Source organism: Hippopotamus amphibius, chromosome 8 (assembly GCF_030028045.1).
Source record: "Hippopotamus amphibius kiboko isolate mHipAmp2 chromosome 8, mHipAmp2.hap2, whole genome shotgun sequence".
In the NCBI taxonomy this organism is placed as follows: domain Eukaryota; kingdom Metazoa; phylum Chordata; class Mammalia; order Artiodactyla; family Hippopotamidae; genus Hippopotamus; species Hippopotamus amphibius.
This window is the reverse complement of record NC_080193.1, coordinates 83678875-83703084: the sequence shown is the minus strand read 5'-3', so window position 1 is coordinate 83703084 and position 24210 is coordinate 83678875. Positions and strand designations below refer to the sequence as shown.

At 43.3% G+C, this 24210-nt stretch overlaps 1 protein-coding gene across 3 annotated transcripts in view; it reads right to left on the bottom strand.

The window, feature by feature from the left end:
* The window catches only part of AP1S3 (adaptor related protein complex 1 subunit sigma 3), a 59875-nt gene extending 40611 nt beyond the window's left edge, over positions 1-19264 (bottom strand). For 2 of the 3 annotated variants that reach the window (XM_057746899.1, XM_057746898.1), the window contains exon 1: positions 19062-19260. Coding sequence is in view for 1 of the 3 variants with exons in the window: in XM_057746900.1 (XP_057602883.1) it covers positions 19062-19064 (3 nt within the window). In the remaining 2 variants the exon portion in view is untranslated. Of the gene's footprint in view, positions 1-19061 lie in introns of all 3 variants that reach the window. The other variant, XM_057746900.1, reaches the window with a different exon arrangement.
* Between the last annotated feature and the right edge of the window lie 4946 nt (positions 19265-24210).

Here is a 24210-nt window from a genome sequence, read left to right as displayed (position 1 = left end):
ACCCTCTCCCAGAAAATGAGACAGAGAACATAAACAATCAGAAAACAAATAATGGCCAAAAGAAATGTCTTAACAACACAAAAGTAGACAGGGCTGTTTGTCTGGGATGCACCTAGATTATGAGAATTACCATCGTGCAAAAGCAGAAAACAAGCCTCTACCTAAGCACACTTGAAACTGTAGGTAAGTAGGAAATTTAAGACTTTTCTTAAAGCCACTATTAGGGGTAGCCATTTTACTTTTTTTTTTCCTGGAAAAACTTAAGTTTTAATTTCCAAGCCACAAAATTCAGAATGGGGATCCCAAGCCTTTGTCATCATCCATCCCCTTCTGTTCTCCTTATGATTTCTCCAGGCATCCTTCAAGGTACAGAACAGCAGCAATGCCCACCGGCTGCAGAACTCTAGAATGAGTGAATAACTGATTCCATCAGCATTAGCATCAAGGGCTTCATAACACTTTTCCCAATGATGCTTTTATCAATAATACTGAGAAAGATGTAATAGAACACCTTCTAAAATTAAGAGGGCTTTACATCTTTGACCATGGCCCCTCTCAAGTCAGGGCTACTAACTAAGTCCACTGGATTTCCTGTAGTTCATTCAAATCAATCTTGGAGGGTTTTTTTGTTTTAGAAATTAGAAAAGAGCTGTATGGATCAAGAGTAGAGAGCAAAATGTTTTAAAATCTGTGTATGCACTAAAACTCCCAAAGTAATAGACAGGAGAGTTCAGAAAAGGCTAAAGCTGGATAGACTCTTAGATAGAATCTAATGGAAATTCGGTTTTAGAGGAAAAGCCTCAGCCCAAAGTCACATGGCTATTAAGCTGTTGAAAGCCTGAGGATATTGACCTCAAACACAGTTGTCTTTTGACCAAAGCAAAATGCAGCTGAGCCAGTGAAAATTTAGACTAAGTAGCTTAATACATGACAAAGGGAAAATAAATGACACCTGACTCCCATTCCAACCCCCTCTCTCTTTTGTAGTTTTCTAAATGCACTACTCTTAAGTTTGCACCTGGCCCAAAGAAACAGCAGTATTTTTTCCTTTCTTAGGACAGCACATCAAGTAATGTAATGTCTACTTACCTAAATGCAAAGATGAGGTCCCGCGTTAAAAAAAATATATACTACACAGAAAATATTCAGCATATCCTTTGTAATGTGTAGAAAGCTCCCAATAATTAGGTAGTCATTATCTGCATCATAAGAGACCACTTAGGATTCCTCCCTTACAGACCCATTCACTGCAATATCCTTTCATGAAGTACATTATCTTTTTAGCATGGTTTAAATTTTGGCTCCATTTTTAAGGTTTTTTTTAAACTTTTATTGTAAAAAAAATACACATAATGTAAAATTGTCATTGTAACCATTTTTAAGTATACAGTTCAGTATTACTGATTGTATCCATGATGTTGTGGAACCACCACTACCATCTGGAATTTTTTTCATCTTCCTAAAATGAAACTCTGTCCCTATTAAACAACAACTCCCCACTCTTTTGTTCTCTAACTGCTAGCAACCACCATTCTACTTTGTGTCTCAATGAATTTAACTACTCTAAGTGCTTCTTAGAAATGAAATTACACAATACTTGTCCTTCTGCAACTGGCTTATTTCACTTTGCGTAATGTCTTCCAGGTTCATTCATGTTGTAGCATGTGTCAGAATTTCCCTCCTTTTAAAGTCTGAATACTATTCCATTGTATGTAAATAGCACATCTTGTTTATCCATTCATCCATCAGTGGGCAACTGGGTTGCTTCCACCTTTTGGCTATTGCGAATAATGTTGTGAATGTGTACAAATATCTCTTCAAGTCCATACTTCCAATTCTTTTGGGTACATACCCAGAAATGGAATTGTTGAATCATATGGCAGTTCCATGGTCAATTCTTTGAGGAATTGCCATGCTATTTTCATAGTGGCTACACCATTTTACATTCCCACAAGCAGTGCACAAGGGTTCTAATTTCTCCACATCCTCGCCAACAGCTGTTAATTTCTGGGTTTCTTTTTTTGAAGTAGTAGCCATTCCATCCTTTTCTGCTAACTCTCCCTTTAGCACATTTACTGGCCAACGTCCTCCCCATTTATGCATGTCGGTGTGTGAGCCGCTGTTCACCTGGTATAAGGGAAGTATAGTAAATTTTGGTTCCCTTTCTTACCCCTTGTCCTGAGAAGTGAGAGATTTTTCTTAAACATGAAAACTCTAGATCTAAATAAAAGTTAACTACAGAATAAAAAGTAAAACCTGAGCAGCTATGGTTAAAGACGTTGGGGGCTTCAGGGAACTCCATGGAGCTTTACTTGAATACCACTGTCATCCTTCAAATAGTGGAGGGAAAGGGGCAGAGTAAAAATCAGAGTGTACAATAAAGTCACAAAAACAGATAACCTGAACTCAAAACTATCAATAAAAACAAAGGAAAAAAAATCACTTTTCTTCAACTATTGCTTTATGTATGCCCTTTTGATCTCAGAATGCATACTACAAAATCTCAGTGAGCAATTTTTCTATGACTTCCAAAGCCTGTCTTTTGGAATTGATGCCTAAAGATGGAGCACAGCATCCCCATGTGGTATATTCATGGGGCTTCACCACCTGCCTGAGCCCAAGAGCAAGAGAATAAAGTTAAGACTTGGGGAGAAGAATGAAAAGTATGACAAATAACAGTAATTTATTACCACTTACATCATTTGGAATATCATTTGCTACCCGTCAGGCCCAGCGCTTAGTATTTTACATCATTTAATACCCACAACGAACACAGGAGATAGATAAGTTATTCTCCATTTCTTAAATTGGGGCAACTGAGGGACAGAGAAGTTAAGTAACTTGTTCAAGGTCACACAGCTACAGGTGACAGAACTGGGCTTGGAAGCCAGGCCGGTTGGCAGCAGATTCCCTATTGAATATTTTTACCAACTATGGCCCTGTCTGGAGGACACAGCCTGGCTAACAAGCCCACTCTGACACAACCCCTGCATCCCTCTTAGAAGTCATTTTCCAAAATATGGACAAATGTGGATACTGTGAGTGCCAACGTGTGAGGCAGCAAGGACAGACAAATCAGCCTCAGGATCAGAGGTGGCCCCGCTGAGTGAAAGGGGTCAGAAGGAAGGGGCAGGCCTCACATCTGCAAAGGGTCTCAAATTTAGAACTGTGCATTACTCAGGCTGTCACAGAAAATCCCCAAAGAGGCTGAAAGATAGCGATGTTCTTTATATGGCTATAAGCTTGTGTCCCACTACCAGTTCAGGATCCTGGCATACACAGGGAGTCAATATATTTTTATAAATCCTTAAAATATTTTGCAGAAGTCAAAATGAAAGTGCACAGAATTTTATGAACACTGCATGCAGTATCTTGTTAAGCATAAGGCTTGAAAAGGTGCCACCATATTTATAGCCTTGTTTGGGCACTTATTCATTTTGTCACATGCCACTGGCTTTAGAATATGAAAGTGGCCTGGGTTTCGCACCCCTCCGCCCCTCAGGCTCTAACCCCCTGTGACTCTCATTGCCCAGAAGACTGTGCTGAACAAGTCAGAGAAAAATCACAAAGAGGCCACGGTGGACACAGCTGGCCTCACTGAGTATCTCACACTATTCTTTGTTTCGTCCATTAACAATGGGAAGCAGCTGTTCTCTGCCTTTCATTTTCTGCTCTGCTCTGTTTAGTCCACAGTCTAGGAGCAGAGACCACACCCATCAGTACTGAGCTTAACAAAGAAACAAAAATGACAAAGGGCTGGCCTTCCTGCTTCTCAGACATCACCTAAATCTGAAACTAACTATGCTTGAAAGGTAACATTTAAACTATCCCTGGCTGCCCTCTAGGCCACAATAATCAGGGGTATGTCGCCAGGACTGGTTTTCCAACGACCCTACCAAATATCACAAACAAAATCGTCACTGATCAAGTAAACAGCCACCATTTGCAAAATATGTAGTCTCGTGTTTCAAATATAGTTATACTTCAATCAAAACGAGGTTTGTACTTAAACAAACAAACAAAAAAATCCAAGAGTTCTAAGACTGTACAGGAGATTTCAGTCTGTCAATAATAAAGACCCAATCTTTCTTTTAAATGAATGTGATTTCATTTTTGACTTGGACTTTGGACTTCTAATCCATTCTACTAATAGGGTAGATAGAGTTAGGAGAACAACACCATTGATTCTGAAAGTAAATATCAATGTTCTACAAACCACGTTGGAAAACCTTGGAGAATCTTTTGCTATAAAACTAACGGCAGTCATTGGTCCTCCTTGGTTGGTAAATTTCCGTCACAGCCTCCAGTGTAGGACACATTTTCTTTGAGAGGAAGAGTCTAAATGAACTAATTCTGGGAAAAACCATCCAGGGTTGATTTTGGATGTAATCCAAGGAGAGCGGAGAGGCTGGGTTAAATTCTAGACAGACCCAAGTAATGATTCTTTAGGGTCTGATTCAACTTGCAGATAACAATCACTTTCCTTCCTAGTTTATGAGCTAATTTCAAATTCCTAAGGACTGTGGTAGAAAGAACCTAAGATGAATGTTGCATAAATCTGTAAAAACCAACCTGTGACCCTTGGAAGAAAAACTAAGGCAATGGGTCCTAGCTGATTAAAATCTAAAATTTTTACAGTTACACACCAAATAATCCAAGTACATAAACCATTCTTATGTATACAGTACTCGGTATTCCTTAGAACACAATACTACCAGAATGAACTTTGTCTTCAGCTAGGCTAATTGGTTAAATTAGGAATGTAAGTAACGTATTCAGTGACAAATCTCCAAGGTGGATGATTATTTTTTCCATTTCCATGCATTTGAAAAAACCACTTCAACTGGTCACTTGTCAAAAGCAAATCAACAGATCTGATGGCCCTTTTTGAGCAAAGCGAGGTTTCCAGGCACAAACGCAGCATTGCTAAGAGAAGCAGGACATGTGAGCAGCCACAAGCCATCACAATCAAGATAACTACCAGCAAGGAACAGACAGTACATGTTCATTTGAGGCCATGGATAGATGCACCATAACACCTACGTTAACGACTGAGCTGTGAGGCTAGAAAATGGCAGAGAAGGATTCCAACACAGATGTGACTATAAAGCCTGAGGTCTTCCCACCATCCACACATCGATCCCTCCCGCAATCAAAGGCAGTCTGCATGTGCACAGTGCAGGTGGCACTGCTGGTTACACTACACGAGTCTTTTGAGTCTGTGTTAAATAGATGCATAATACTAGGCTCAACACTACTGCAGACTGTTCACAAATGACTACATGCAACCCTACAACTTGACAATTAAAATAGCCCATAGGAAGCATGATTAGCCCTCTGCAGAAGACATTCCAATCAACACAATCACAGTGTGGTCAGAGGACGACATGGCTGGACTGACAACCAGAAAGTGGCTCCAGGATCTCCTCTACAGTAGCATGTCTGAAGAAAGCTGTGTGAACACAGTGGTCTGCTTAAGAGTCCTTGAAAAAGAAGACAACCTGGAAGAATCTGTGAACACATCTCCAGGGGCAAAGGTGCCCCATTTGGCCTCTGTATCTGCTGTTGACTTCAAAAGGATTCTTATCCCAGAAAACTTTAAGAACCACCAGCTACTTTGAAGAGGACATTATTTAATGCGGGAAATGACCATTCTCTATGTCACACGGTAGAGAAACAGGCAATAAAAAAGAGACACTCTATTTAATGGTCACGAATTTAAGCTTCAGTCATGGGGAAACAGTTTAAATCTATTTTAATTGCCAATAGAGTAAATTCAGGGCTAATTACATGAATATAGTGAATCTGGCCTTCTGCTCAAATCTCATATAATTTCACTCTGGGCCTTTTTCTATTCTTATGCTGTGATGTGATTAAGGGTAGACAGTAAATAAACATGCATTGGCTAGAGTACACCCGTTCTTTACCTGGTGGCCTCCAGCTTCCTACACAGTAGCAGCTCAGGGAACACCACACCAGCCCAGTACTGACCTGGCCCATCTTGGGGTCATAGCAATCAGTCATGTGCAGAGAGGGCTGAAGATGGACTTGACACCTTCAATTTTGAACACTTGTTTCTTTTTTCATTAGACCTGCCAAATAGCATGAAATTTTTTTTGCGGGAGGGCGCAACAGATATTTTGGGGTCACTTTTGCGGGAAATAACCATTCTCTATGTCACAAGGTAGAGAAACAGGCAATAAAAAAGAGACACTCCATTTTCTCACTTCTTTCCCTTGCCCAACATTTTAAATAGTTATTTAAAATTCAGAAATCTAACCTAATTCTAACAATGTGTAACTACAAAATAAACTATAAAGTCACTGGCATCCACAAATAAATATGGCAGTTGGCAGTAAAACTGATGTTTAATTATAAATCTTTCAAGGATGTTACCGAAAAAAACACCACCCCAAGATGCTTTGGTCTATTATGTCTCAATAAAACTGGGAAGAAAAAAGATGCTTTGTAAAGAAAAGTTCTATTCTGTTTGTGATTATCTTATTTCACAGTTAATTAAAAAAAGAATTTGTGTCTTTTTGGGGGGAGGTCACTTTTTCAAGGTCCAAAATTTTTAGCTTCCATACCCAAAACTCTAGTACAGAATATAATTCTAAGTTGAAAGTATATTATGGAACCATTCATGTTGTAAATATTTTCTGAAAATATAATGATTATTGCAGTTACCTTACACATTTTGTTTTTTGAACTCTTACTCATAAAACACAATTATCTTCACTGGTTATAAAAAAGAACTCAGAAAAATGGGATTTAAAAGCTGAATTTTTTAAAAATCTTGACATAATTCTTGTTAGAAAGATTTAATGGGGTCTTTAAAATATCAATGTTTTGATCCCAAAACTGACTTATGTGCAGCAGAGATCCCATCAATGAAAATTTTATTTGCATAATGTTTGCTAAGCTAGTTGCTCCAAAAATTACTTTCTATCATGATTTAAAGGGCACTTTTGATATTGACTTTACTAATAAATATGGATCAATATCAGTTAGTCAGACAAGCCCATTATTACAAAGCAAGTCACTTTAAAAAGGTTTTTTCTCAGACCAAAAGTTATTTGTTTTACAATTGACATATGATAAGTCTTTTTCCAAATGCTTTACACAGGAGCCATAGTTGAAGTTTTCACATTTGGTCCATTATGTTTTAAAACGTTTTATTCTTCAGTAAGTTTAATGGTTTGAATTATAATAAGCAATGACATATAGCTGCTCAATAAATAAACATTTATGGCTTGAATTTCCTTTAAAAAATGACCATGGATGTTAACTAGACTTATTGCAGTGATTATTTTACAATTTACACATATATTGAATCATTATATTATATAGTTGAAACTAATATAATGTCAGTTATAGCTCAAAAAAAATTTTATAGCAATTTGGCATAGCCCCAACACCCATCTCATGGTCAGGAGGCTCATCTCAATAACGAGGAAGTAAAAAGAAATTACGAAAGATAGATCTTGAGAAATGGGTGTGGTTGTTCAACTTATCTAATATAAAAGAAAACGAACATAAAACTTCAAATTTCACTTTAAAATCTTTCTGAACAAAAAACAAAAAAGCCAGACTTTCCTGAACTCTCCTCCCAACAAATGACAGGGAGAAAACTAGCATTCAACATCTTCCACCAAATGACTCTAACTTTTTCTCAGGAATTAGGTTTCTGGAAGGTTTTAGAGTGTGTGTGTGTGTGTGTGTGTGTGTGTGTGTGTGTGTGTGTGTGTATGTGTGTGTGTGTCCCAAACTCATTCCAACATGCAGTCACACCAAGCTGCTTGCAGGCCTTAAAACACGTCTTATTAGGACCCGTCTCACACCCCATCTCTTCCTTCCTCTCCCATACCTGAAATATACTCCTCACCAAACCAAGTCTATAACATCCTTTCAGAACCTCTCATAAAACTGACACTTCCCCATGTACCCTATCCCCTCCTGGCCATATCTCTGTTTCTGATGTTCTCGAAAGAAACCCACAGTTTAGGGTAGCATGCAAGTTGTTCTGTTTATACGTCTTCCCTCCCTGTGGGATCAGAAGCATAATCATTTCTGCCTCCTTTATATCTCTTAATAATCTCCAGTTCTGGGTACAGACTGCAGTTGGTATTCAGTAAATGTGTACCTATAGCAAAATAATAATGCTATGCATCTTTTACACTTGACTTGATTGAGACCAAAACTGTACTTCTGTGCCTAAACACGCACACAAATAGATGTGCCAGCAATGCAGTGACTCAATACACAGTGACATGAGCTCTGCTGGTACGGCCTTCATGGTCCACGACAACCCCACCTGCAAGCTGCACTTAAGAGGATCCCAGCTCCTGATCAACAGCCACACAAGGACATATGGATCAGTAATTTAGCATCAGGCCTGCCCTGCTTCTGAATCTGATATATGCAGAAAATAATGCATATTGGGTTTCGAGTGGCATGTGATTTTCTTGTAGCTGGTTACAAACTGTGAGAGCCAGAAAGGATTTTTAAGATTCTCTCTCAGGCCCAAGCTCACCTCATGTGACAGCTGAGGACTGGCCCCAGGATGTTAGGTAACCTTTAGGTCATGGCTATTGTTACAGCTGGGTACAGGACCCGAATCCCTTTACCCTCCAGTCCAGCAGTCCTTCTAAACATCATGCTCTTCTGTCTTTCTAGTGATGTTTCTCTTATGCTGCTATTAAAATAAGCTTTCCAGCTTCCCTGGTGGTGCAGTGGTTAAGAATCTACCTGCCAATGCAGGGGACATGGGTTCGAGCCCTGGTCCCGGAAGATCCCACATGCTGCAGAGCAACTAAGCCCGTGTGCCACAACTACTGAGCCTGTTGAGCCCATGTGCCACAACTACTGAAGCCCACGTGCCTAGAGCCCGTGCTCTGCAACAAGAGAGGCCACCGCAATAAGCAGCACACACACTGCAATGAGGAGTAGCCCCCGGTCTCCGCAACTACAACGAAGACCCAAAGCATCCAAGAAATAAAAAATAAATAAATTTTAAAAAAAACCTTCCCTTTTCAAAACTTTCATTAAAGTGATGGAGGAAGGTAACAGCAAATGGTTTCTTAGAGATACACAGGAAACTAACCCACTCAGAGACAAAATACACACACACATCCCTAAACACACCTGCAACTTCAGAAACACTGCTTCTTGGCTGCTAAGAAGGCAACCCATCTCCAAAACCATGCAACTGAGTGAAGTGAGGCTCCTTCACTCAAGCCCCAAGCTACTTTTAACCCATTTCCCCAAATGCTTAAGGAAGATATTAATATTTTTAAACTCAAATAAAAAGTTAGTCCTTTTTCATTATCTGGAAAGTCAACGAGAAATGTCATTCTCTGATAACACTGGATAAAGAATTCCTTAGTGGGGCTGACTGCAGGGCAGAGTTAGAGATAGGAGAATCAATAAGAAACCAGTTTGTCATGGTAGACCTTCAGCAGACCCCACTCAGGACTTACATTTTCTTAATACTACCCTTCCGTGTCGTCTACTTATCAACCCCCTCACACTCACATACATAGCAGACACACACACACCCTTTTCTGAAAAGCTGAAGGAAGGGTCACCTGCTCTTCCGGGTTCAGCCCCACACCTGTCTCTCCCATGAGCCCCTCCCATGTGCTCCTGCACAGAATTCGGGCAGCAATTATGTAATCTGAACGACATACTTCAGAGCTTAATTATCTATTCCCATGCTCATCTAGGTTTGCTATGCATGGAGAAATTTCTTGCCAACAACACAACAGGTTTCTTGTAATCAAGAAACACATCTCATACTTGTGGGGTTTTCTTTTCTAATAACCTTACGGGTTAAGAACACAAGGATTAACAAATGAAGGGGAGGAAAAAAAAAAGAAAAGAAAGAAAGAAAGAAAAAAACCCTGAAAAGTGATTCATGTACTATTTCTCCATTTATCATTTCCTCTGGCCAGAAAAATCAACCTAGGGTATATCAACAATACCTGCTGGTGGTTTAATTTTGTCTTATAGTCAATATGTCCCTAATTAGACTTTCTCCTGGGGTCTTTTGAGAGGCAGACTGGCCTTTGGTTCTGTTTTAAATCATTCAAGGAGGAAAAACATCCTAGAAATAGGGAGCAGTACTTCCAAGCAATTTTCAATTTGACTTTGAAGTTGAATGAAACATTAATAACATCGGACCCTGTTCATATTTCATAGTGATGCTTATTTGATCTTTCTTAATGTGAATTTTTTTGTGGTCAGAACAACCTTGTTCGGGAGGCTATGATTACTATACTAAACTCAGTGCCCTGCATGGTAATGACCATTTAAATGTTTGTTAAGAGTCTTCCTTTTTCTTCCTCCGGCAGCCTACTCCACACTCATTAAAAGCCTTTATACCTTGACAACCATGCCTACGGCTGTGAACAAAATTTAAGAGGTGAGAGATGGCACATCCGTCACACTCTTTGAAGGTTCAGGTTCAACCGGAGAAGACAGACCTGCCTTGTTATATAGTCAAGCCTCCCCTTTTCCCCTTGTTTTTTGCAGATTGTCAATGTAGACTAGATTTTCTGAATTCTTAAGGTATCCAAATCATGAGGACAAACAGACTTAGAAAGGTAGGACTCATACACAGGGCACTTAGAATGAAGGACTTGTTGTTATAAAGAAACTGAAGGCAAGTACTTGTTTCAGAAATAAAAGGAAAACATTCTGCACATATACTGAGTTTAGAAGCACATTTTTTAAAATGTGATATTACAATAACCCTTATCTTCTCCCACCTCCCCAGGTATCTGCAGTCTGGGATGTTTTGTTTCTTTGTTTCATCTGTTCAAATAAATTTCTCATTAAAGAAAACAACAATAAACTTAAGAACTGTTTTGAGTTTTTCATTAGCTTTCTCCTCCTTCTCTTAAAACTGTCCTGGCTAACATCTATGGAATGCATGCCAGGTGCCAGGCCTTGAGCAAAGGGCTGAACTGGACGGACTCATTCAATCTTCAGGGAAATTTAGGAAGTGGGCCCGGTCAGGAGAGCAAAGAGCAGAGTGTCCCAGATCATGGAGCCTGACCCAGGGTCCAGGGCCATCTGACGCACCACCTTCTCCTTCCACCACGTCACACCCCTATCCCACACCTGCCTTTAGGAGTGAGCACAGGAACGTGCAGCTCAACATCTACACAACAGAGACATCTCCAACAGCACGTTCTGCCACCCAGCGAAGTTCTGACACTTCTCTTAAAAGAAACGATCACCTTTTTCAGGCCTCTTGTAGCTTCACTTATACAACAAAAAGTTGCTGCCCTGATTTTTTTTTTTCCAAGGATGCTGAGGGGAGCTGTGGGTGGGCAGCAGACACTGAAACTGGAGGCTGAACTATTCAGTCATAATCTGAATCTGGTACCAGGCTTGACTGATCCTTCCTGACTCTTCCAGGGACAGGACTTCTCAGTCTTGTTAGAATGTTCCTGTGTCTACTGAACATAGTGAGGCCAACCTGAGATCATTTGACAAGCATCTCGGTGCTTTAATGGTTCTGTCCTGCGAAGCGACTAGAAATATTATTTTACCTTATTACTAAAAGTTTTCAGAGTCACTGAAGGGAGAAAAGATGGATCATATTTTTTTTCCCCTTAGCTATTCTCAATTCTCATTCAAAAGCAAAGTACAAACAGGAGTCCTGGAAGCCTGGCCAAGAGCCCAACTTAAAGAGAAAAGAAGACAGAAAGTGTCTCGTGCGTGTGTACATGTATGTGTATGTACATACGTGTGTGTGTTTCTGTGTGTGTACATATTTTAAGGAAATTTCTCCTGTTTCTATCCTATTTCTAGACACATCCAGGCTTAAGAAGTTACAAAACATAGAGAAAAACAAAGCAGAGTTTTGCTGGAGAAGTAATATAAATGGGAACATTTTTAAAGTCATTTTTCATATAATTTAAAAGACGTTACGTTCAAATAGAAAAAACTGAGATGTCTAATAGAACACACAATAAAAAGTGACTCTTGGACTTCCCTGGTGGTTCAGTGGCTAAGGCTCCATGCTTCGCCAACGCAGGGGGCCCAGGTTTGATCCCTGGTCAGGGAACGAGATCCCACATGTCACAACTAAGAGTCTGCATGTCGCAATTAAAGAGCCCGCATGCCACAACTAAAAAGATCCCACATGCTGCAACAAAGATCCTGCATCCCAGCAACTAAGACCCAGCGCAGCCAAATATACATTTTAAAAAATTAAAATAAAAAAGTGACTCATTTTTTACACCATCAGATGCTTAGAGCCCTTCCCAGAAACAATCACTGTCTCTAGCATATCCTTCTGGAAGTTTTCTGTTTATTTGTAGGCATATCTATGTCCCTATTTTACACAAATGGGGAAATAATGTATAGGATCTCAGCTGACAAATTATATCACCTGACGATCAGGAGGGCTGGGGAAACCATGGCGTCCCTTGCCCAGGGTTCCAAGGGGATGCGGACAAAGACAATGCCAGCAGCAGAAGCACTAACCTGAGGATCTAATCTACCGCAAACACGGGGAGACGTATATGGCTCAGAACGCTCCATCCAGTCAGAACTCGCTCAGGAAGTGACCACGTGGAGTCTGAGCCAGCTGGACGAATGGCCCCACCACCTCAGGACAAGAAGGGAAGGGGCGGCAGGGTCTGACGTAGCCACCAAGACCAGCACTGCGAGGGCCCCATGCCACCTGCCTGGAAAACAACCTCAATTTCCATGAAGTAAAAATAAGATGATGACTAACTAACACTTTGTAGTATAATCCTCTTCTGTGTGCTTGACACGAAACACATATTAAGAAAGTTGAGAGAACTTCCCACCAGACCGTGGGCTCCAGGAGAGCAGGAGAGCTTCTGGCCTGTTCAGCACAACCTCTGGGGCCTGGATCCAGGGCTGGGTTGTGTGGACACCAGGGCCCTGGGTTCAGAAGGGCACCACCCTTGATTCAATGCTCTGCTGCATTACATTCTTGAAATTCCCAATAAATTCTGAACGAGGGATCCCACTGTTGCATTTTGCACTGGGAATCACAAATCATGTAGCCAGTCCTGCCTGGAACACTGCCTGTCATAGGGCAGGTGTCCAATTTATTTGTCAAATATACACGAGTGAATTAATGGAAGTTACCTTAGAACATGAGTCTACAGAACAAACTATAGCCTCCAGACCACTTCTGGCCCTCCACCTGTTTTGGTAAATAAAGTTTTATTAAAACACAGTCGCAGCCATTTGCATCTTGTCTGTGGCTGCTTTCTCTCTGTAACATAAGGGTTGAATGATAGTGACAGAGACTGTAGGGCCCAGAAAGCCTAAAATATTTACAATCCGGCCCTTTACAGAAAAATGTTCCTGACACCTGACTTAGAACACTGTCTCAAATTTCTCTCCCCAAATAATCATAACTTCAGAAAAATCAGGTAGCCTTGTGAGACCTGGAGGGTTAGCCTTAAGCAACGAGCCATAAACAAGCTATTTCTTAGGTTTTTATCTTTAAAGTTTATGTGGGGACTTCCCTGGTGGGGCAGTGGACATGAGTTCAATTCCTGCTCCGAGAAGATCCCACATGCCTCGGAGCAGCTAAGCCCTCGAGCCACAACTACTGAGCTCACGTGCTGCAACTACTGAAGCCTGAAAGCCCAGAGCACAGGCACTGCAATGAAGAGCAGCCCCCGCTCAGATAAAGTCAGCACACAGCAGCAAGGACCCAATGCAGTCAATAAATAAATAAATAAATAAACTTGAAAAAAAGTAAAAAATAAAAAAATTAAGTTTATGTGAATTTTGTATGTTGGACCCATATACACTGATGTTTTAATGCAAAAAAAAATTTTTTTTTTAATCTACAATGAGCTTGATGAGTTGTTTTTATCCCTGGAGGTTCCCCCTCAACAAGGTGAGTATACAAAGGGCAGAAGCACTGCAGACTGTGGCCTTAGTTCCTCCTCCTTAATAGACCCAGTGCGTAGAAGGAAGGCTCCTGCAGCATTTAAGTAGCCACCAAATATCCCACACACCCATCATTTCTTACCAGCCCAGAAGCCCTGCTAGAGAAGATCCAACAAGGCCATTAAAATGTAATCCTGCATGCCCGTGTTCTTGATTGAATGTAATAGAGATCTACGCCCCATCTTGCCAAGGGACTAACGAGTGCTTGTATTATTTTTCCCCAGGCAGTTTTCAGAAACTATTTAGAGAGAGAGATTTCAGAACCCAGTTCTACCTGTTGGAAAGTCTCCAGACTTGGGACTCTGTTGGAGAATTTTTGAAGGCCAGCTTCCTCATAATGGAAAATGGCATTTCATTTCTAACTGAAACAATTTTCAGTACCTCCTTTCCACTGTTAAAATTCTTAATTTATCCCATGTTAGCAGCCATGCAAGAAGCACTCTTTCTCTAGCTAGTCCAAGTGCTGGTAAGACAGTTTAGTACACCCCTGAGAGGATTTTAGGGACCTTTGCCTCTGATCTCTGCATACATTCTTTTACATCACAGGATCTGGGGGCTTCAAATGGTGGAAGGGGAGCTTCTCCAGGTAAAGGGTTAGAAAACCAAGAATTCCATCAGAGAAAAACAAGACACACTAGAAAGGGAGACTTATAAGAGAGGCAAGAACAGGCCGCAGGAAAGAAGGAACCCAAGTGAAATCTTAGCTTACTGGGAGACTCTCTGCATAGTAACAAGGAAATAAAATTGAAAGAATGATTCACAGAGATGTCAAGGAATGAATGCTAATCTCTGGGGACTCTTACAGGAGGTTTCTCTATTTGTGTTGGGGAAGGGATTACTTTATCCATTATATCTTCATCTGTAATAAAATAATTCATGGGACCCAAAACGACAGACACTGGAAACAGTGTGGCAAATACACAGCCTGCTGACCATTCCCTTCTAGGTGTTGTTAGTAAAATACCACACAAAAATGGGAAGCTGTTGACAGTATTTGTCACAAAACCCAGTAACGAGCGCTGAAGTAACAACTCTGGTGAGGGGTTAACACAAGTCTCACTGGTGTTGTCGGGAGTCCCCCCTGGGAAGGGCCTGTCATGGGTGAACCCTCTTGGGAGAACTGAACACCACACAGGGTCTCTTTCCAACCCCTCTACCCCACAGTAAGTGCTGGCCAGCAGCCCAGACCATGCCTCAGAGGAGCAAAGCGCTCGCTACTTCCCTTAACACCCTCAAACTGGAATTGAAGCCACCAAAATAACAGTACATACTAATTATAATTTACTTAAGCCTCAGACAATAAAATTGATATATCGGGTGGGGAGGTGGGGTGGTCACAGCAGGATCTCCAGGTTCAGAGTTAGATATCTCTACCCTCACCCTTGGCAACTCCATCTCACCATTCCTATTCCTCTGTCATACAATGAGATTATGATGAACATGGGAAATTTGGAATTACCCTAGTTAGGAAAAGGAGGCACTCGTGCTGCTTCCGAATGTGAATTCGGACAAAGAAATAACTTGTGGCTCAGCTTGGGAAGGTCTCTCTCTCTCTCTCTAAAGTCAGATGTAAAACCACACCAAAAAAATCCTTTTTTTTTCTTTTTTTTTTTGCATTAAGTCTATTTTACTATAGATAAATAGCATGTATTATGAGAACTGGACTTGCAACACAAGAAGATGCTTACTCATGTTTCAAAAAGCGTCACCATCTGAGTTTCTTTCAATGGGTAATTTCCCTATTCTGTTCACAATGTAGTGTTAAAAGTCACCTCGGACTTCCCTCATGGCACAGTGGTTAAAAATCCGCCTGCCAAAGCAGGGGACGTGGATTTGAGCCCTGGGTCAGGAATATCCCACATGCCACGGAGCAACTGAGCCCATGAGCCACAACTACTGAGCCTGTGTGCCATAACTACTGAAGCCTGCGTGTCTAGGGCCTGTGCTCCACAACAGAATAAGTCACCACAATGAGAAGCTTGTGCAGGGCAATGAAGAGTAGATCCCAGTCTCCACAACTAGAGAAAGCCCGCACACAGTAACAAAGACCCAACACAGCCAATAAATAAATTAATTAAAAAAAAAGTCACCTCAACTTTGCAGAAGCATGATGATTGCATAAAGCAAAGTCCACTTGCATTTTTACTAAGGGTGTTCCCAAAGCCTTTCAAACATCCCTCTGTAAATACTCACTGATATCTTCTTACAGGAAAATACATAAAGGAACACATTTTTTAAATCCTCCTTCTTCCATCAACATTGTCAACCATGCAATAGTAAATTCTTCCCAGTAAAATGTTTAAGTGCACTGGGCTCACAGCCAGTGGGGATCCCTGAAACACAGTAACCCAGGCATTGTTTTCCAAGGCAGAGATTTCTAAAACAAAGGCAGGGTGCAGAAGTACACAACTGATGCAAACAGTACTACCCAGATACAAGCACTACCCCAAGATTCATGGTGTATGAAGTCTCTGCACTTGAAACTTGGATCACTGGCTCAGTGGAACCAAAGATCATTTTCTGTGTGTAGGTACCAAGAGAGATGCTGTAAACATCTTCCAGTTTCCTAGCATAAGAGTCAGCAAGAGTCAGGCACAAAGTGGAAGAAAAACAGGGAGTCACAAAGTGGCCCTCACCAAAAAGCCTAGAGGTGCTGGGCAATAGGGAGGGCCACTTATGCTTCCTTACCATGTGACAGTAATAAAAGACGGGAGGTGACAGTCACGGAGCACTTACAGTGGGAGAAGCTGGTCTACCTGCTTTCATTTGCATTCATGCACACAACCCGTGACTCTTTTTCGCGCTTAAAAATTCTGCCCCAGGGACTTCCCTGGTGGTCCAGTGGTTAAAGATTCGGTGCTTCCAATGCAGGGGCCATGGGTCGGGTCGATCCCTGGTCTAGGAACTAAGATTCCATTTGCTGTGTGGCATGGCTGAAAAAAAAAAAAATTCTGCCCCAAATAATAAAAGTAATTACTTAAATAAACCAAAAAAGCAAAATATATGTTTTTTAATAATTCAGCCCCAAAATAGAGAAAAATTTTAGATACTTATTAATTCACTTAAAAAGTAAATCAACCTATTACACATTAACAGAAACAACCTCTTCATAAATAATAACTATTTTCCAAAGCAAAAAAAAATTAGTGAGAAGAGTGGCATTGTTTTTAATTTTGGCAAATTTCCTTAAGTCTGGCTCAGAAGACAGCTGGACTCTGCTACTGCTTTTGCATTACTTTCAGCTCACATTAGCCCTGAGAAAACTCCATGTACAGTCATGTAGGAATGAACATGTAAACGGCAAATAATATCTTTGTGCTTCTGTGAAAATAGTTTTGGCCTTGTGGACCTCTAAAAAGTCTTGGGGATTCCTCAGCTTACCCAGACCACACTTTGAGAACCACTGCCTTATGAGTTGGGAACAATTATTATCTCCATTTTACAAATGAGCAAACTGACATAGAGAGGTCAAGGCATGGTCCAAGGACACTTTGCTGGGACAGGTCAGAGCAGGGAAAATGCAAAGAGTATAATACCTTCATTTGGTTGGTTGTTGCAAGAACTGACTGAGATCACAAAGGTAAAGAGTTAAGCATCCTGCTTGGTTACCACAGACGCCCAATAACATCAGTATTTCCCACTGGGCAAGGTCTAGTGGAAAAGCTAGGGAAACTGCACATTTTTTGATCAACTAATCATTTGACACCAGCAAGAAACAATAAAACTCCAGAGCATGGACCCTGCACCAGCTTTCAGGATGGAAGATTTTTGTTGTTGAGAAACTTGAGGGCCTTTTTCCACCCTCCATTAGGCAAATGATGCAGCGGGCTGCACACATGTCACCTTGTTCCTTGAGAAACCTGAGCAAGCCAGGAGAGCTGCTCCATTATTTACACCCTCCTTTTTGCATCATGCTGTATTTACAAGGAACCGTCAACAAACAACAATGGCGCCTCCAGTCTGCGCAGCCAAACCTCTGCTAGGAACCAGCATCTGTGGTCTTCCCATCCAGGGGCTCAGCACTCCACTGTTCTCCTTCTCCATCAACTTTCGTAACTCACATGTCCCTCCTGCTCCTGCCTGGGATGGGTACTCAGGCCCAGAATGCAGGTCACTTCTGTTCCTCCTCGGATTTGGGAAATGAGCTCACCTAGGGAAGTGGAACTCCTGCAGTTCAGGCCACTGCACTCCAAAACACTTCCCTAAACAGAAAGCAAGAACAAGAGGTGCCTGAAGCTACTGCTTCCATCCAAGTGCAGGCAACCAGGATCTCTCACTTGGAGCACTGCAAACTGGTCTCCCTGTTTCCACTTCCACACCTCCTCACACACAAACCCCAGCCTACTCTCCACCAACAGCCAAAGTGATCTTTTAAAATACAGAAGCGATAAAGTCGGTTCTCTTGTTTAAACCGCTCCCAAGACTCCCCCACTCCGTTGGAATAAAATCCAAACTTCTTAACTTGGCTTATAAGGACCTGTCTCATCCAGCCCCTGCCTACTTTCTCTGCTCAGGCAAGGTTTCCTTCTCTCTGGCCTTTGCTCTCTCTGCTTCCACTACCCGCAATGCTCCCCTAGGACTTCCAACAGCTTAGACGTCACTCCTCCAGGAGGCCTTCACTCCTGCCCACTCTGTACAGCTGTCGCCTCTCCATCCCTCCATCAGGTTGTACTCGAGACTTCAGAGCATTTACTCTCAGAAGTTATCTTGATTTTACTGGTACAATACTCAGCTCCCTCCTTCTGCACCGTCCTCCTAGAAGGTAAGCCGCTCAAAGCAAGGTCTCCCCTTGGTCCCCACGACATCTCCATCGCCTGGCACCGTGCCTGGCACAAACTAAGCGCTCAGCAAACTGTGGAATGAATGAAGCGGCGGGGTGCCCGAGAGTCCTTAGCTGGCACCCCTGGTGCCTCAGGCGCATCCGCACTGTCCGGGCGCCGGGACCACAGGTGCTGGCGGGCCGGGGGTCTGGGAGGGGCGGACCGGACGGGACCCTGCTGTTCCCTCACCCGGCCGCGCGCCCGGCCCGGCGCAGCAGGTGCCTCCCGGGAGCGTGCACACGCACACCCGCCCTGGTCCGCGCCGCCGCCCGGCTCTCCAGCACTCACCATGGTGGCCGGGCCGCCGCCGTCCGCGGCCGGCGAGAGAGGAGCGCTGTGGACGCGAGGGCGAGAGGCGAGCGCAGGAGCCGGAGCGGCTGACAGGTGAGGTGCCCGTCTCAGACCATGGCTGCTTCCCACAATGCCCTCGAAGCGAAAGTTTGCAGACTCCTCCCCGCGCCGCTCCCCTCCCTCCCCTCCTGCTCCTCCCAGTTCCCTCCCTATCCCGCTCCCTCGTCTCACCTCCCTCCCTCCCCTCCTCCTCTTCCTCCTTCTCTTCTCCCTCCTCCACCCCCTCCCTCCCTGCCTGCTTCCCTCCTCCCCTCCTTCTCTCCTCCCCTCCTTCCCTCCTTCCCTCCTCCCTCCTCCTTCCCCGTCCCACCCCGCCGCGCCCCGCCCCGCCCCGCGCCGCGCGCGGGAGGCTCTAGGTGCGAAAACACCTGCGCGCGCGCCTCTGCCTCTGCTTCCTCTGCCCCGGCGCCGGGGACCAGAGCCCACGGGCCGCTGACTGAGCAGCCCTACGCGGGGAGTGCCGAGCGGGCTACTTTCCTGATTCTACTGCGCCAGTGTGTCATTTATTCATTCCACAAACATTGATCAGACCTGGCTAAGAGACTTCCCGAGACACTTGCGGGAAGTGTCACTGGCTGTCTCCTCCTAAACCGCGCCAGAGCTGGAACTAGAAGCGATTCCTTGCCTAGGATTTCTTTCTTTTCGTGTGTGTGTGTGTGTGTGTGTGTGTGTGTGTGTGTGTCTGTGTCTGTGTCTGTGTGTATTCATGAATACATATATATCTGCAATCCAAGGACATAGGTCATTTCAAACAGGCCCGATTTAAGAGGTCTCTCCTAAGACTGTGGCGTGGAGTCTCTCATCTCTCTCCTTCTCCCATCTCTTTCCTTCTCCCCTTGATTTTAAGTCTGCAGTTTCCACCTGGGGCATTAGTAGTCTCCAAACCCCCAAGTTGTAAGCAGAGTTTTGAGTACATTTTTTATGTTCATTTGGGAGAGCCGGTTGGTTTTATCAAATATCTAAAGAGATCTGTGGCCCTAAAAAGGTTAAGAACCTTTGCCTGAGTGGTTTCTGGAAGCCAAAATTGGTGAAAATCCTCAGATCTGCCTTCCACCGTGTGGTCCAGCCCAGGTGACCTGGAAATAAGGGAAGCTCCATCCCTCTGTGTGTTGATGCCACACTAATCAGTGCTTTCTCTGTGCAGAGCCCTACAGAAGGAGGGTGGAGGATCCAGCTGGGAACAAACCAGCTGCTTTCTTCAGAAGCTTATAATCTCTTGGGGCTCAACAAATAAGAAACAAGCAAATAAATCATTACAAAGTAACCAGTGCTAAGTAGGTGGAAAGAGTACAGGTTGCTGGGACAATTACCAGAAGCTCAGCCTCTGTGCACTGGTGCGGAATCAAATCCTGGAGACAGACTTTTTGGGTGAGGTAGAAAAGGATAGCTTTATTGCTGTGCCAGGCAAAGGAAGACACACCAGGGCTTCAGCCTTGAAAAACTGTGTCTGAACCCTAGAGGATTTGATGAAGGGTTTTATAACAGTGGCTGAAAGGTGGAGTCTCTGACAAGATTAGGGTGTGAGCAGGGCTTTCACTCCCTTAATCTCAGGGGGTCTTCTCTTAATCTTGATGAGCTTCTCTGGTCCCTTTAATCTTGCCTCAGGTGGTTTTTTTGGCTGTTCCTCCCTTGATTAGCAGCTGTTCGAATCTGCCTTTTAGAACTCAGGGATGGTCATGGAGGCTGGAGTCTTGCCTATAAGAAGTGGTGGACAAAAGGAGGCCACAGTGCTCAGGCCCCACTCGATTTCAGTGCCTGGGAGCCCCATGGGGCCCTACTCAGTTTCAGGACAGGCACAGGGGAACCTACATTTATTTAGCTGGGGCGTCAGGGAGAGCCCTGCGGAGGGGACATGAGATGTGGAGGTTAGATGCCAGTGCACTGAAGGAAAAAAAAAAAGAGAGTTATTCTCAAAAGACCCCGAAGAGAGCCTCTGTGGCTGGAGTTAAGTGAGAGGAGGTCGGAGGGTGGGCAGGAGGCAATGGGTCTTCCCTACCTTAAGGCGCTCATGCACTAAAAGCCCCCAAGACAACCCCAGTCTCCAACCTGGAAATTCTCAACAAGCTCAACTGCCTCCTTGTCCTGGATTTTCAGATGCTGCACACCTCCTGAAGGCTTCCGCCCCCCGGTGTGCTGGCATCTGCCAGAGAACTCTAGAAGAGGATTACTTAAGAAATAATTAAACCCCAGGCTATGGGATGAGTTCACCTCTGACAGAGGACCCGCAGTGTACTGTAAATTTAGGAGAGCTGCTTTCCAAACAAATTCTACCCCCAGGGTGCGTTTTCTCCTTATCTTGGGCATTTTGTCTTCAGTGCCTCCTCCTTTCCATCTGATCTCAAGGCAGGGCCCAAGCCTGTCCCACCCACCTTGCCCATTCCTGCCCTTCTGCTTTAAGGATTCTGTCTCTAGTGGAAAGAGATGGGACTGCTAAAGGTGAGGCTTAGAGCTAAAGAAATCTCAGTGCTCTTGTCGTGACAGTTAAGGAAAAGGTAAAAGCAGACGAAAGTTCCTTTACTGTGTGGCTCAGGCTAGGAAAACTTTGATTCCAGAATGAGAGCATCCTTTGCCTTCCCTCACACCCTTGCTGAGATGGGCAGAGGATACTCTCCTGGGCTCCTGCCCCTTAATGTTCTTCCCTCCAGATTTCCACATCACACCAAAAATCACCCCCAGGGCTGGACACATCACATAGGTGGTCTCATCTGGCCCGCAGCAACGTGTAAAAGAGGGGGTGCTGTGCCCGCTGTACCATTGAGATCCTGAGTTTCAGAGGCAGCGAGACCAGAGCAAGCACAGACAGCTAATCAGAGGCAGAGCTGAGCCTAGAATCAAGGTACCGAGGCTCAAGCTGATTGTCACTGAAGCCTCGCACCTGGCAGAGCCACTGAGGACACACAGTGGGGGATAAGCCATGCTTATTCAGAACACCCATGGGTCTAAGCAGACTAACTTGCATTTTTGAGTCTTGACTTCCCTATCCCATCTTTGTTCCCTTTTCAACTCCACAGAAGGTCCACCAATAATGAGGCCAACCCCGGGGAGGACCCAGAGGCTCTGTAAATCAAGATGCTCCACCGGGAAGATGGTCTGATCCAGAAGGTGCCTTTGATTCCAAATCTGCTGTCATAAGCAGAAGCCAGGGAGCACGGTGGGTGATGTGGTTCAGATCAGGCCATCTCTGAGCTGATTGGTGTGATTCTGTGCACAAAGCCCTGGTATTAGGTCAACTTGGTTTATGAGTTTCACTTCTCAGATTCCTGTTTAACTACATAGTAAGAGAAAGTACAGAGAATACTGTAAAAGCCACTATGGAGTCCATAGAGGGGAAAAGGGGTGGGTGGGGTTACAAATCAGGGACCTGGTAATAAAGTAAAATGATGGCAGTCCATAAACCAGAATATCTAGAAATTGAGGAAAGTCAAGCTACAAGTTTAACAAAATAAAGGGAGCAAAGGAAAAGCCAGCTTCAAAGCCAGCCTATGCAATTCCTCCACAGCAGCACATCTGATTGAAGCCTGGCCCTGCTGTTCTTCAGTGCCTTCCTTGTAGTGTCTTAAGTAATCAGCATCTCCAGTAATCCCCTCTGCAGTGCTCAGGAATTCACTTCATCTTGGGGAAACTTGTGGGGGGTTTTTTGATTTTTTTTTTAATAAATTTTATTTATTTATTTATTTATTTATTTATTTATTTATTTATTTTTGGCTGTGTTGGGTCTTTGTTGCTGTGCTCAGACTTTCTCTAGCTGCTGCTCTTCCTTGCAGTGCGCAGGCTTCTCATTGTGGTGGCTGCTCTTGTTGTGGAGCACCAACTCTAGATGCACGGGCTTCAGTAGTTGTGGCTCAAGGGCTCTAGAGCACAGCCTCAGTAGTTGTGGCACACGGGCTTAGTTGCTCCTCAGCATGTGGAATCTTCCCGGACCAGGGATCAAATCCATGTCCCCTTCATTGGCAAGTGGATTCTTAACCACTGCACCACCAGGAAAGCCCAAGCTAGTGGTTTGAGGACTTACGTTTTTAGAAAATTTCTTTACTTTTCAAAACTGGACATTTTTATTCCAAATAAAAGAACCTTATCCAATATATTTCTAAAGAGTATTTTCAGGAATTTTTCAGTTGAAAAAATATTACAGGTTCATTGTAGATTTGGAAAATATAGGAAAGTGCTGTTTTAAAGCCCCACTCTTAATCTTACCATCAAGAAATAACCATTGTTGGGACTTCCCTGGTGGCACAGTGGTCAAGAATCTGCCTGCCAATGCAGGGGAAATGGGTTTGATCCCTGGTCCAGGAAAATCCATGTGGTGGAGCAGCTAAGCCCGTTCACCACAATTACTGAAGCCCATGCACCCTAGAGCCTGCATGCCACAACTACTGAGCCCATATGCTGCAACTACTGAAGCCTGCACAACTAGAGCCTGTGCTCTACAACAAGAGAAGCCACCATTCTGAGAAGCCTGCACATCACAATGAAGAGTAACCCCCACTCACCACAACTAAAGAAAGCCCACATGCAGCAACGAAAACCCAATGCAGCCAAAAAAAAAAAAAGAAAGAAAGAAATAACCACTGTTATATTTGGTGTATTTCCTTTCAGCTTTTTATTCTACAGGCACAGAGGAGAGGAGAGAGACTTAGTTTTTAAAACAGAAATTGGAATCCTGCCATATGTACTGTTTTATATCCTACTGGTTGTTTTTTTTGTTTGGGGGTTTGTGTATTTTTTTTGGTAACAGTTATTGAACAAATATTTGTTGAGTATCTGCTTTGTGCCAAGAACTGTGTTTGGCTACTGGGCATAGAACAGTGAAAAAAAAAAAAAGACATGCATAGTCCCTCTCAAGATGAGTATGCAGTGCTATAGGGAAGACAAAATTTTTTAAAAATAACATACATAAATGTAGAATTATCACAAATGCATAAGTACACAAAGGAGAAAGTGCTATGCAAACATGTAGTAAAAATAATTCCTGGTGGACATACATTGTTTGCCTCTCCAGGATCCAGTCTCCCTGCTTCCTGAAATCCCAGTTTGGGTTTGGGGATCCAACACACACATAACTCTTAGCCTTAGGAGTAGCACATGG